Genomic DNA, 12,610 nt, shown 5'->3' on the forward strand with positions numbered 1-12,610 from the left:
TCGTGAAAAAAAAAATCCAAAATTTTACACTGTTTAGGGAAAACAAATTAAATATTTAATTACTAATTGCTTAATGGTGGCAGACAATCATCTGACGCATAGGTGGCAGCCATCTCAAGCCAGAGGACGAGAGGACTCTAGCCGCCACGCATATAAAGGATTTATAGTGAAAAACTTTGTTTTTACGGGTTTACTTGTTGTGATGTTTAACAGCCTCCCAGTATGTTGGCAATTATACAATCATGCAAAAAACTATCTTAGAACTGAACGCATTTGATAACGCAATTTTTGTTCCTGGGTAAGTGTTATTTCGTAATTTGAAGCTTTCGTAACTGCAGGAATCCATACTCTTTTTGGTTCTTTCAGTAAAGTAAAGTCACGTAGGTAGACAAAATAATAGATCATGACGTTTCGATCGCAATGCAAGCGACCGTCTTCACCTGAAGAAAAAACCAACATGAATAAAAATTACATGTATTTATACTAAAATAATACAAAAATGACTATAAAAGTGCGTAGTTTTTCGAGATTTACGATTATACTGTAAATCACTTTCACGAATCAGCCCCCAAATGTAGTATCCCATCATGTTCTCGTTATACTGTCCTTGGTAGCGGCGTTCAAAGTCCAGTATATCCTGGTGGAAGAGCTCGCCTTGCTCCTCCAAGTACGCTCCCATGTTTTCCTTGAATTTATCAAGATGAGCATCAAGGATATGGACTTTGAGGGACATCCTACAGTCCATTGTGCCATAGTTCTTCACCAGAGTCTCAACCAGCTCCACATAGTTTTCGACCTTGTGATTGCCCAGGAAGCCACGAACCACTGCAACAAAGCTGTCCCAAGCCGCTTTCTCCTTACTAGTGAGCTTCTTGGGGAATTCATTGCACTCCAGGATCTTCTTTATCTGTGGTACGACGAAGACGCTGGCTTTGACCTTTGCCTCAGACAGCTTAGGGAAGAAGTCTTGAAGGTACTTGAAGGCTGTCGACTCCTTATCTACAGCTCTGACAAATTGTTTCATAAGGCCCAATTTGATGTGCAGTGGTGGCATCAGCACCTTCCGGGGGTCCACCAGTGGCTCCCACTTGACGTTTTTCCACACAGAGAACTCGGTCCACTGTGGCCAGTCTCGCCTGTGGTAGTGCGCCTTGGTGTCCCTGCTGTCCCAAAGGCAAAGATCGCAGGGAAACTTGGTAAAACCGCCTTGAAGACCCATCAGGAATACCACCATTTTGAAGTCTCCGATGACCTCCCAGCCGTACTCATCATACTTCAAGGCATCCAGCAAGGTCTTGATGCTGTTGTAATCCTCTTTGAGGTGCCCCGAGTGAGCCATGGGAAGAGACGGGTACTTGTTACCATTATGGAGCAGCCTGGCTTTTAGGCTCCTGGATGAACTGTCAATGAAGAGGCGCCACTCATTCTGGTTACAGGCGATTCCGATTGCCTCGAACAGACTGGTCACATTGTGGCAGAAGCCACAATGTGACGGGTGAAGAAGCTGAAAAAAGGTTGGTGATGCTTCCTCTGATCTGCGACTTGCACACTTTCATCCAACAAGTTCCACTGCTTGAGCATAGACGTCAAAAGTTCGGCATTGGACTTGGTGAGACCAAGATCTCTGATCAAGTTGTTGAGGTCTTTTTGGTTGGGGTAGTATGGGTTTCTCTCCTCAGCTCTACCTCTGAAATTGTCCTCTGGATCTGCAACGTCTTCCTCGCTCTTTGACTTGCTGCTCTCTTCTAAAGACGGCTGCTCTCTCTCTCCAGAGGAGTGGGGTACGGGGAGCTCATGGCAGTGTGGCACCAGGGAGATTGATGAAGGAAGGTCCGGATACGTGATAGCAGGTGCATTCTTTACATTCCGACGTTTGGAAGGGTCCACCATGCAGAAGTAGCAGTTGCTTGAGTGGTCAGTGGGTTCCTGCCATATTCTTTGGATAGCGAACTTCATGACTCTGTTTTCCCCTCTGTACCATCCTACAAAATGACATTTATTTCACCCATGACCAATGTGTAAGAGATTCTCGCAATATGTTTCATGTATTATATATTTCCTGATCACAAAAGCAAAGTTTATGGGGAATAATAGCCATTTTCTGTACTTTTGAGGCATAAGCAATTAGGAAATAACACTTACTACCCAGGAACAAAAAAGATGTGTTACACAGTGTTATAAATGTTCGAAATCACAATATGAAGGGTAATGCGGGCTTTGTCATATGCCTCTGCTGTTGGCTCTCTGCAAAGTTGTAATTACATCACACTTTACCATTCTGATTATGTCTTCTTTAGAAGAGCGTATGGCACAATATGAGCTCATAAACATACGAGTAAAGTGTTATGCAGGATTTGCTGGTCTTGAGACAGGCTTTTAGCATATTGATGCAAGTCAACCACTTGACAGGAGTATTTGTATATGCACTCAGAAAAGTAATTAAATAATCATTAGTGTGCATTACATATATGTTAAAGCCACTTACATGGAGCCATTCTACATTTCATTTTTTAAACCCTTGTCTTACATGTGAAGCAGTTATTAAAGCTGCTTTTAACGCGAGTGTGTTTTGTAAATGTGCAAACGTTGTCAACAGTTTGACATCGCGGTGTTAAAAAAAACCTTTTAAACTCTCACAGAGGGCACATGATGTTTGTTGTGCATGTTGTGTGTTAGCGTTGATGTGCGCCTGAAAATGGTTATTTGTATGTTGGACTTTGAGCAGTCCGACATCTGTACATAATGCACAATTAGATCAATGCTATGTGAGGCACGTGTATATCTATGTTGAACTTCTTTCGCACCGTACGTAGCCAAACGTGCTAATCGGAGGTGCCAGGGTAAGGACAACAAAACTCAACCCAAAAAGCACTTCCATTGTGTGGCTTCCTAATATCGGAAGGATATTTATACTGCGCCGGTCAATACTGTGAGTTTCATCGGTGGCAATGGCGATGGCAGACCTGTGTAACGTCGCGTGGCAGTGTTCCGTTGTGGACATGAAGAAGGCGCGACAAGATGCTGCACACTCCGTTTGTACCATCAGTGGCAGAGCAGCCAGCGAAGGAATTGCTTGCCGCTCTGTCCCTCCTGGAAGTGCCACAGTCTCCTGGTTTCACTCTCGCGCCTTTCTTCCACGTGCATTCCTCCTCCATCTTATTCCTCGCGCGCATACCCAGTCGGCCACCGAGGTGAAGTGGGTGATGGCACAAACACGAGGGCACCTACGAATTGATAAGCAGTCCTCCTTTCTTCCCGCCACTGCTTACGTGACGCATCCAGTGCTTTGCCGAGCCCCTGCAGGATGAAAGCCTCTCCGCACCCTGTCAGTCACGGCGGTTGCTTGACCATACTTCACCACACCGGTCGGTCAACGGCGGTGCCCTTCATCAAGCTGCACTGAAACAGGTTCGGTGACCTCAGGTCGACCGCCAGCGGCCGGTAATTGAGCTCGGTTCACCAGGTTCATTGCACAGTGCATTATTAATTCATTAGTGCTACATTCTCGCTCCACCAAATGGAGGTGGTACACGGGTCTGTACATGCCCGTACGCAATTGTTTCCACGTTGGCGTTTGCGGGGCGGTGTGCCGATGACAGTGGTACAACTCGTAATAAATTGCACTGCAGGCTTCACCCTGCTGCACCCTACCCTGCTCTAAGAAATTAGTTCAGAAGATGTGTTAACACCAAGCCCTATGAAATCACGTTACATGGCAGTCAGTCAGAGCAGCGCGTGTCATTGCCTCCTGTCAAATTTCCCGACACCTCCTTCAAGCCGAATGAGCGTAGACACAGTGCTGTTCCACTCTCCAGGTGCCTTGCTCAGAATGCTGCTGGTGAGCGCTCTGCTAAGGTCTGCACGGGCGTAGAATACCAATGCGCCCGTGGTGGTTGTAAGGATGGCTTTGTGCGTGCGTGAGTTTGCTTGCGAGGGTAGTGGCCTCTCTGCGGGTGTTGTGTTTTTCCTGGCCCACCGCGGGCTGTATGCTTGTGTACGTGTCCAACGTCCCGCAGAGATGGAAACAATGCAAGTTATTTAACGTCACTGCACTCCCATGGCTCCAAGATATTTGTATTCTGCTCAACGTCGAGCCGCCGACTGGCATGTTAGACGGTTCTGATCAACGTTCAGGGCACCTCGAGTGTTCCAGCCTTTCGTTCTGGCGGCCTAAGACGATTTGTGCCACCAAAATTGAATGACACGAGCCAACAGACGGTTCCAACATTTTTTGGCAACTCCACTGTGCTGAGCCCCACTTACTGAATGTGTTGCTCATGCTGGTGGATGTATCTAAATCAACCCCTTCGTTCCACGATTGAGTTTGAGATGGATCCCTTGATCTAAAAGGAACAGTCGTGACTAGTATGCAAATGCATACCCTCCATACGACCACGCCATTCCACTGTGCTTGTGGGTTCTGATACGTACAAAGATGCTAAGACCGCAGAACAGTGCCTCCGTTTTAAATCAACTCATAACCACAACCATACGTTAGCTTTGCCTCAATTGTCCATGACCAATGACCACATCCCTTTCTCATTATCTCAACACAAGGCCTCGGATTTGTCGAATGCTTAATGGAGGACACCCTAAGACCACAGGAAGAAAAAAGATCAAGAACGATGCCTCGCAGAGTTGCTCAACCTTCTTTAGTGTCCACTCCTCATGGTCCGACCTCTTCTCTCTTGTGCCTTTTCATCAAAAGTCCTCATATCCACGCATGCTGTACTCTTCAAGTAAAGAGATTGTGACCGCAGTAATTCCTTCATTAAAATGCAATGTGATTGATTTGGAATTCACGTTTTTAATTACAGAGTGCTATTAATTTACAATTTAATTGGACGTTAATCATTTTATCTATATCAATTTCAAATCCTTAAGATGCACTTTGAGTCACAATTTAAATGTTGAATCGCGACGATAAAATTAATTGCAAAGTGGCCGCGAATCTATTGTAGTATTTTTAAACGAAAGCAATGGGTTCGTTAAAAAACCAACAAACATACGGGGCTGCTTTGGCAGTGGTATCCAAGCATTGATGGTGATGTTTTTTATTATTATCATTATCGCGATCGCTATATCGCCACTAAAACATCTCTTATTTAATGACATTAAAAAAAAGAACGGTTTATTTCATTATTTTGTATCTATGCAACGTTTAAACAAATCGCAAAGCTAAGATGAGTGTAAGACATCATTGGGTTCAGTAGCCACACCTATCTCCCAGCATCCTCAGCACGTCAACATTGGATATTCTGTTGATAAATGTTCTTAATTAGCATGTGCATTCAATTCCTTTCCGTTAATGCAGTAGCAGATATCAGCAAAGTAATATTCAGCAGAACACTTAAAGAAGAAAAATAATTACTAAATCAATCCATAATAGAAGTTGTTGGGTTAGTTCGCGTAAGTATATAAATGTGTTGTTAAAACCCGCCACCACCCGACATAGCCAACTAATAAGGGTTGTCACATAAACAGAACGTGCTAATTCGTCACTAGTACAAGCCATTTGCAAATGTTGTGGCTTGGCTCTCCAACACACCGGTGTGCTGTACTAGTGACGAATTGGCACGTTCTGTTTACGTGACAACCCTTACTAGTCGGCTGTGTCGGGTGGTGGCGGGTTTTAACGACACATTTATATATTTACGCCATCTAACCCAAAAAAACCTCTATTATGGATGATATTGGTCGCGAAAGCCTACGTGTTAAACTAAATAAATGTTACGAAAAATTATGTGTATCATAACACATGTTCGAAGTTGCAGTGTTTCTACTGGTTATTCTTAACTATAATATCGTACAATTTCGATTTAAAGCTTTCGTGACTGCAGGGATTCATTTTCTTGGTTCCTTCCCTTCTACGTGACTTTACCGAAAGAACCAAAAATATAATATCGTTAATGTGATTGCTGTTATTGCATCGCTAACTTTAAGCAACAGTGGCCGTAACGATTATTTACACTCTGAATGCTCCGGGTGCTACAGAGCCTCTCTCCCGTTTGCGTCGCTGATACCGCTGTACTAAGAGCAAGGGGCTATAGCCATCACAAATAGGAAGAGCAATTAGTAACAGAGTATCATTTCTCTATTTTTTTTCAGTGCTGTGAAAGGTTAATCTGGGAATGGCTTTGGATAGTGGGCGTGAACTACATGGACCCAATCATATATTTTGGGTGGGTGCTACACCATTGTAAGGTACTCTTTGTCCTGAGCACTGTGAAATGTATTCGGACAACTACGAACATTAATTGGACGTCGCATGTGATGCGTTTGAAGTCATTAGAGAGGTTTTTAAAATCCTTTATATTAAGTTCGCTTGCTTGCTTAGGACTGTGCAAATCTTTCGGTCGTTTTTAACCCACTTCCCGTGATCCAATCGAGCTGACATTTTCCACACAGACTCGTTGTGCGTGACAATTAATGTTCGTGAAATTTTTTTCCAAAATTTTACATTTTTTAGGACAAAAATATTATATTTATTTACCAATTGCTTAATGGTGCAATGCAATCATCTGACCCATAGGTGGCAGCCATCTCAAGCCAGAGGACGAGAGGACTCTAGCCGCCACGCATGTAAAGGATTTATAGTGAAAAACTTTGTTTTTACGGGTTATACTTATTTGGGGGTTAGATCGCGTAAGTATTAATGTGTCGTTCACCCACCACCACCCGACACGACCAATTACGTAAACTAAACGTGCCTCGAGAGAAACCTCACCATTTGGGCGTGTCGGGTGGTGGCAGGCTAATGACACATTTACACATAAGCGATCTAAGCCAAGAAAAACACTCTATTATGAATAATAATGTTCGCGAAAGCGTTTGGATATATTGCGTGATTCACTTAAACTGCGATGCGAATTTGTGCAGTCAGATTGAAAGCTGCGAGTAGTTGAAGTCACGTGATGTCGGTGTACCCCCAGAGGTTACGAATGAAATAGATACCCGAAGAGGAACTGGCCAAACATATCGAGCAAGACGACTGATAATGTTTTGAGATTGCCTGATGCTTTACTTGGGTAAACATTTTTGAAGATGATATTGTTTTGTTGGTCTCTATCTATTTTTTTTATTTTATTTTTATTTTACTTTTATTAATTTAATTTTTTTACCTACGTGACTTTACCGAAAAAACCTAAGAATATGGTCTCTATCTGTCCAGGCATATAGCTGGAATGTATTTGTTTCCTGTGCTATTTAGCACCACCTTTGCCCAAATAGTTTCGTGAGGTACAGATGGGGTACAGATGCAATTAGATGCTGATTAATTACCACTTGCTGTCTTGGGGCGGTTTACCCTGTTATGTGTTCCGATGACCTGGTGATAATTGCTCATTGTGATAGTGAGTTCAAGAACCTATCGCTCCGAATTCTACCTCAAGGTCGATATTGACTGGGTTAAGGTTGTCTGGGCGTATAATCAGTTTAAATTAGTTAGACATTCAGGCATGCTGTGTGTGCTGGATGCTCTTATTGTCATGACTTCAACAGTTTACCCACAAAAGCCTCACCGATTCTCATAACACTATAGCAGGAGCATCCAAGTTATCGCAGTAGGGGTTGATGAATGCTCTGTATGAATATCGTAATTTATGGTCCCATTTATATCTCTATAAAGAAGACTTCTTTAAGCAGAGAGCACATTCGTGCTACGACTAAAACTAAGTTTAGTGGGAAATGTCTTGAATACATTTTTAGCTTTATTTGTCAAGCCACTGCTGGATAAAGGCCTCCCCATGCTGTGTTGATCACGAAGGGTGTTTGACCATACTTCACGACGCTGGTCATTGCGGGTTCGTAAAGAAGGGAGGGGTGTCCATGACCTGTTCAGATGTCACTCGTCACTGATGTTGAAGTCCCGTGATATAATTAGTATATTAATCTATATTTTAATATGCGCCCATGAAATAGCGACATATCCTGGGTAATAATAACAATGTAATTGCCGCAATGTTAAAGCGTTGTAGCGGAGGACAAACTGTGCCGTCCTTTTCGCAATCGTATTCCAATTGCGCCGTTGGCATCACGACGACGAGGGGACGCGGTGGGTCTCACAGAGCAGGTCTCGCGGTGTCGTCGACACGCTCCTTGGACGCTTCAAGTGACCTCTATTTATCCAGACACTAGCAGGCACACACATTTCCCCCTTCTCCCCTCCCCAACACTCGTGCGTCGCAGAAATGTTTGATGTTGTGTGGAAATGGATTTGACGTTTATAAATTCTCATTGCTGGAATTTAGCCAAACTTTTTTTTTTTTCTAAAACCCTATATTTTATTGGGGTATTGATCACAGGGCTAACACTATCAACTCACTCCATTTGAGACTCGCGTTTAACCATGGATGGCTGTCTGGACTAGAATCGAGGATCTCAGCAGTTCCGGTTGAGCGATCTGACCCCTCAGGTGCCTGGCCAACTCACATTATGTTTGTGCGTACGGATGGTGAACTTCTCTCGCACCGTACGTAGCCGACCGTGCTAATCGGAGGTGCGGGGGAAGGACAACAAACCAAACACAAAACACAGCTCTGCTTGTGTGTGTCAGCCAGCCGTAACATTTGGCTTGCTTTCATTAGTAACTTTTGCTTACGACTGCCCGGTTCGAAGTCTTCATGGCAGGGTTCATTTAGCTCATTCACAGCATAGTTTAGAACACCGGTTAACATCAGTTTATTGGCAGATACATGTGTACTCCCCGCACCTCCTATTAGCACGGTTGGCTATTTGCGGTGCGAAAGAAGTTCAACATACATACATGCTTACCTGCACGCTCAGAAAAGTTTGTTTACAAAATTCAGGAGTGTGTGAATTCGGTTCAAACTCAACCTACCCCTTTTTGTGTGACTGGATTTAAAGTCAATAGCTATAACATGGAACAGAGATCGTGTTTAGTGTTTTCCTTGTGACACTTGGAGAGTGGGGCCACACTCGAGCTGCCCTCGTGATACGTGCGGCACAACGTGCTACGGAATCGGAGGTTTCCCCTTTGCCAACGCAACGGGAATATTATCGTCATAGGTTGCACCGCGTTGGAGATTGGCAGACAACAAGAATAATTTTGAGCCCGTTCGGCAAGTGCAGAAATGCAGAATTAATTTAAATGTGATTGCGAATGAGAGGAATTCTACGAACCATGCGAATAATGAAAAGTTTTTTTCGGAAAATACGCCATCATTTAGCAGTGTAGCAAGGATACTGTGAGCTTTCCCTCATGAATAACATCTGTAGCTGGTAAGTTTAGAGGTTTGATACCCCTGCATTAGGGTTACACAATGCACCCACCATGAAGCAGAGGAGATGAGATTAATGTTTTAATTAGTAAACTTTGGACAAAACAAAGGAACGTATTATGCATACGGTATCTTACATAAGCATCATTATTGTGCAAATTTTACCAACAATAAAAGTGAAATACTCCATTAACAATTTGAATGGAATGTGTCCATATTTAATTTTAATTAAGGACAATTTGATGAATGACCTTTGATAGCAGATATAATTAAATGAATTAATCTTTCCTGTCGCTTGTCATACGAATGTCACAGTATTAAATTTGTTTGATTAACAAAAAGTAAGGTTAATGCATAATTGCAGTATATTTATATTTGTCGAGATTTGTTTTGCCACGTGGTGGTAGTGGTGGTGGTGACTTTATGCCGACATATCCTTGTCATGAACCCTCAACCACCCGACAAGATTGTCACATTTACAGATGTATTAAGTATTCGTGGCCAGTGTGTTGATGATGAGATTGTGGCCGATAAAGCTCCTCCACGTTGGAGGCTTTAAGACTTAAGACTGACTAAATGGACACCAATGAACGGCGACGACGTTTCTCTCTCTCCCAAAAGTTTTTTAGCTTCGTCGGTGCTCGAGAATTTTTCCTGACGTCACCAACTGTCACTACGTGGGGGTCACTCCCTCTCCTTTGTCATTCTGGCGTGGATACCTTTTCATACGTGAATGATCTCAAACAACTTCGAATTGTCTCAAACAACTTCGAGGAGATCCATGTCACTGTACTTCAACAGGACTTGCTACTTCAATGGGCTACTTTTAATGTGTTAGTTATATCAATGGTTTTTGTCTTCGAAGAAGTCCTGTGAGCTTCATCCACCTCTGGGCTGTATCGGTTAGAATTTGATCAGTGCATTGTCCACGTATAAATGTCTTTGTCAACGTGACTATCTTGTCAGGTGGTGTAGGATTAATGACTTTGGAAAAAACAATGTATATATAAAACCTCTGTATAGAAACATTCTTCAGTTTAACACTTATTATTTTCTTCAATAAAATATCTATGTAAATCCTGTTTTTTCCGAGAAGATTTTTTAAGAAACTACTTTCACAAATACAAACACATTTTGTCAGACAAGTGCCTTTTTGTGTTTTACTATATCCATATACCGATTTTCAGAAAATGAAATATCAAATTGCGTAGCAATGATCCCTGCTGGCTTCAAAATGAATGTAGATGTACACAATTCCTCATATTTTTCTCACTGCATCAGTGCCTGGGTGAGGCACGAGCTGACCTGAGTTAAGGACATGGTAGATTGATGCCTCTTGATGGTCCTGATCTTTTATAATAGTAATAATTTTAATTTATAAAGCGCTCCCTTAAACAATCGTTCTCAGGCCGCTATGCATGGAAAGGCGGAAATAGTTTAGCATCAACCAAGGAAAGAACAATAAGTGAGAAAGACGTTTAAAAATAACGAAAGAGAGAGAGGCAGCCATTTCAAACAGATACGTTTTTAGTCGAGAGAATTTTTTTATTTTTCAACAATCTTTGTAACCATTCTCTTTCTTTTTCCATCTTGCCTTTGTCTATCCTGGCTTCCGCACTCTAGCCTGTCGGGGTGCCCCATTGCAGCTGCAGAAAAACTCGCCAAAACCCACCACGTGAAGCAGCAGCCCAGCAGCGAGGGCCTCAAATCCAGCCCGCGGTCCGACCGCGTCCTCAGGTAACGCTCGTCGCATTTGCCGGGTTTGCCTCACGGATTTTACAAATAACGTGTCTCTCCCTCTGCCGCTCCGACTGGCTCTGGGGCACTGCCTCCCATCCACCAGACTTAAGAGCGTTCCCTTTCACCTCTGCCCTTGCCTGTCTTCCGCACTCAAATTGATTAATCGACGTTTATACAGGGTATGTGTTATATATATCAAACTTTAGATATTATAGCCGCAGTTTTTCCCCCTACGTGCACGTCTCACTGCTTTGTATCATAAGGCACAGTTTGCATTTAGATGCCATATAAATCCAGATTTGTGTTTACTATTTACGCGATATTTCCTCTGTGTGTGTTAATTGACGCTCGAGACACCCTTACAAATGAGGTGTTCCATCTCAAGGTGTTATCCTGGTGAAATATTTTAACTAAAGTAGTTTTATTTGCATTCATAGTTACAACAAGTCCATTGATTACCGCAGATGTTGTGTTTGTTTGTTTACATACTCATTACTTTATTTACAAATTTACACTTGTGTTGTTGATTAACAGTTACCAACACTTATATACCTCTGAGGAAATGATTGACAAAGCAACACATTTCTTGCAGGGAAAGTTTTCAGTCCTTCAACTAACTTTCGTTGTTGCTCAGCTAAGAAGTAGGCGCTAATGCAATTGAGCCACTGAGCGTCGTGACCGGACTACGGTTCCTCGCACACCCCCAAGTTGATTAAATTTTGTAAACTTGGCAGAGTGCATGAGAATGTAGATGCAATTAAGTACGCACACCTTAAGCAGCACAATTATCTAATTAGCGTGACCTTCAAAGCGTGACATCATGCACAATTGGGCACAGGTAACATCTGGCTGTAGCTTGAGTCATTCTAAGTTAATAGTACACATTAGTGAACAGGCACACATTAGTCTTGAATCTTTAATTGCAAAAATTATATATGGGTAATTGCTGTAACCGGCCTTTTGTGATGGAACTATGCACCATTTGATGCATGATTTATTGGAGTTGGTCGTGAAAAAATTGAGTTGGCCATATTATAGCAAAGTGGATTGGTGGTGATGTAGTTAGCGCACAGTGTGCTTGATTCCCAGCTACAGTTAACGTGACGACTGATATCTGAACCGGTCCTGGACCCAACGCCCTTTACGAACACGCACTCCACCAGCGTGGTGAAGTATGGTCAAACCATCATCGTGGTGGAGGTCTTCATCCGACGTGTTTTTTTTAAAGATTGGCTCTAAATGATTACGTAACTGTTGCAATATTTCGCACAAATCTCTAAACGTTAAATTGACTTAAGCTCAATCAACTGGACACTCTGTGGGTGGATCATTGGTCACCGGGCATGTGAAAAATGTGGAGTGATGTGGAGTAGCCTATTGACAGCTACATCGTCACGACACTGGCCAAGAGAAGTCGTATTCTTCTTATTCTTCTTGTTGTCGTGTGGCTGCTAAAGTATACGCAGAGCAACAACTACAATCTCACATCCAGGTGGTCGCCGTGGTGTCTCCTTTGTATATGTGGATCAGGCATTGCAATACATCTTAACCATCGTCATTTCCATCATCATCAAGTGGAAACTGCCAAAACGATGAATAAGAAATGGAGAAGTGTGATGGCCATCTTCGTT

General features: G+C 42.8%; 1 protein-coding gene across 19 annotated transcripts in view; it reads left to right on the top strand.

Annotated features, from left to right (window-relative positions):
- Positions 1–12,610, top strand: part of LOC144932389 (myelin transcription factor 1-like protein) — a 268,350-nt gene that overhangs the window by 214,289 nt on the left and 41,451 nt on the right. For all 19 annotated transcript variants that reach the window (XM_078856381.1, XM_078856370.1, XM_078856388.1 and 16 more), the window contains one exon: positions 10,863–10,976. In XM_078856381.1, the coding sequence (XP_078712507.1) occupies positions 10,863–10,976 (114 nt within the window). The remainder of the gene's footprint in view (positions 1–10,862; positions 10,977–12,610) is intronic.

Source organism: Lampetra fluviatilis, chromosome 5 (genome assembly GCF_964198595.1).
Source record: "Lampetra fluviatilis chromosome 5, kcLamFluv1.1, whole genome shotgun sequence".
In the NCBI taxonomy this organism is placed as follows: domain Eukaryota; kingdom Metazoa; phylum Chordata; class Hyperoartia; order Petromyzontiformes; family Petromyzontidae; genus Lampetra; species Lampetra fluviatilis.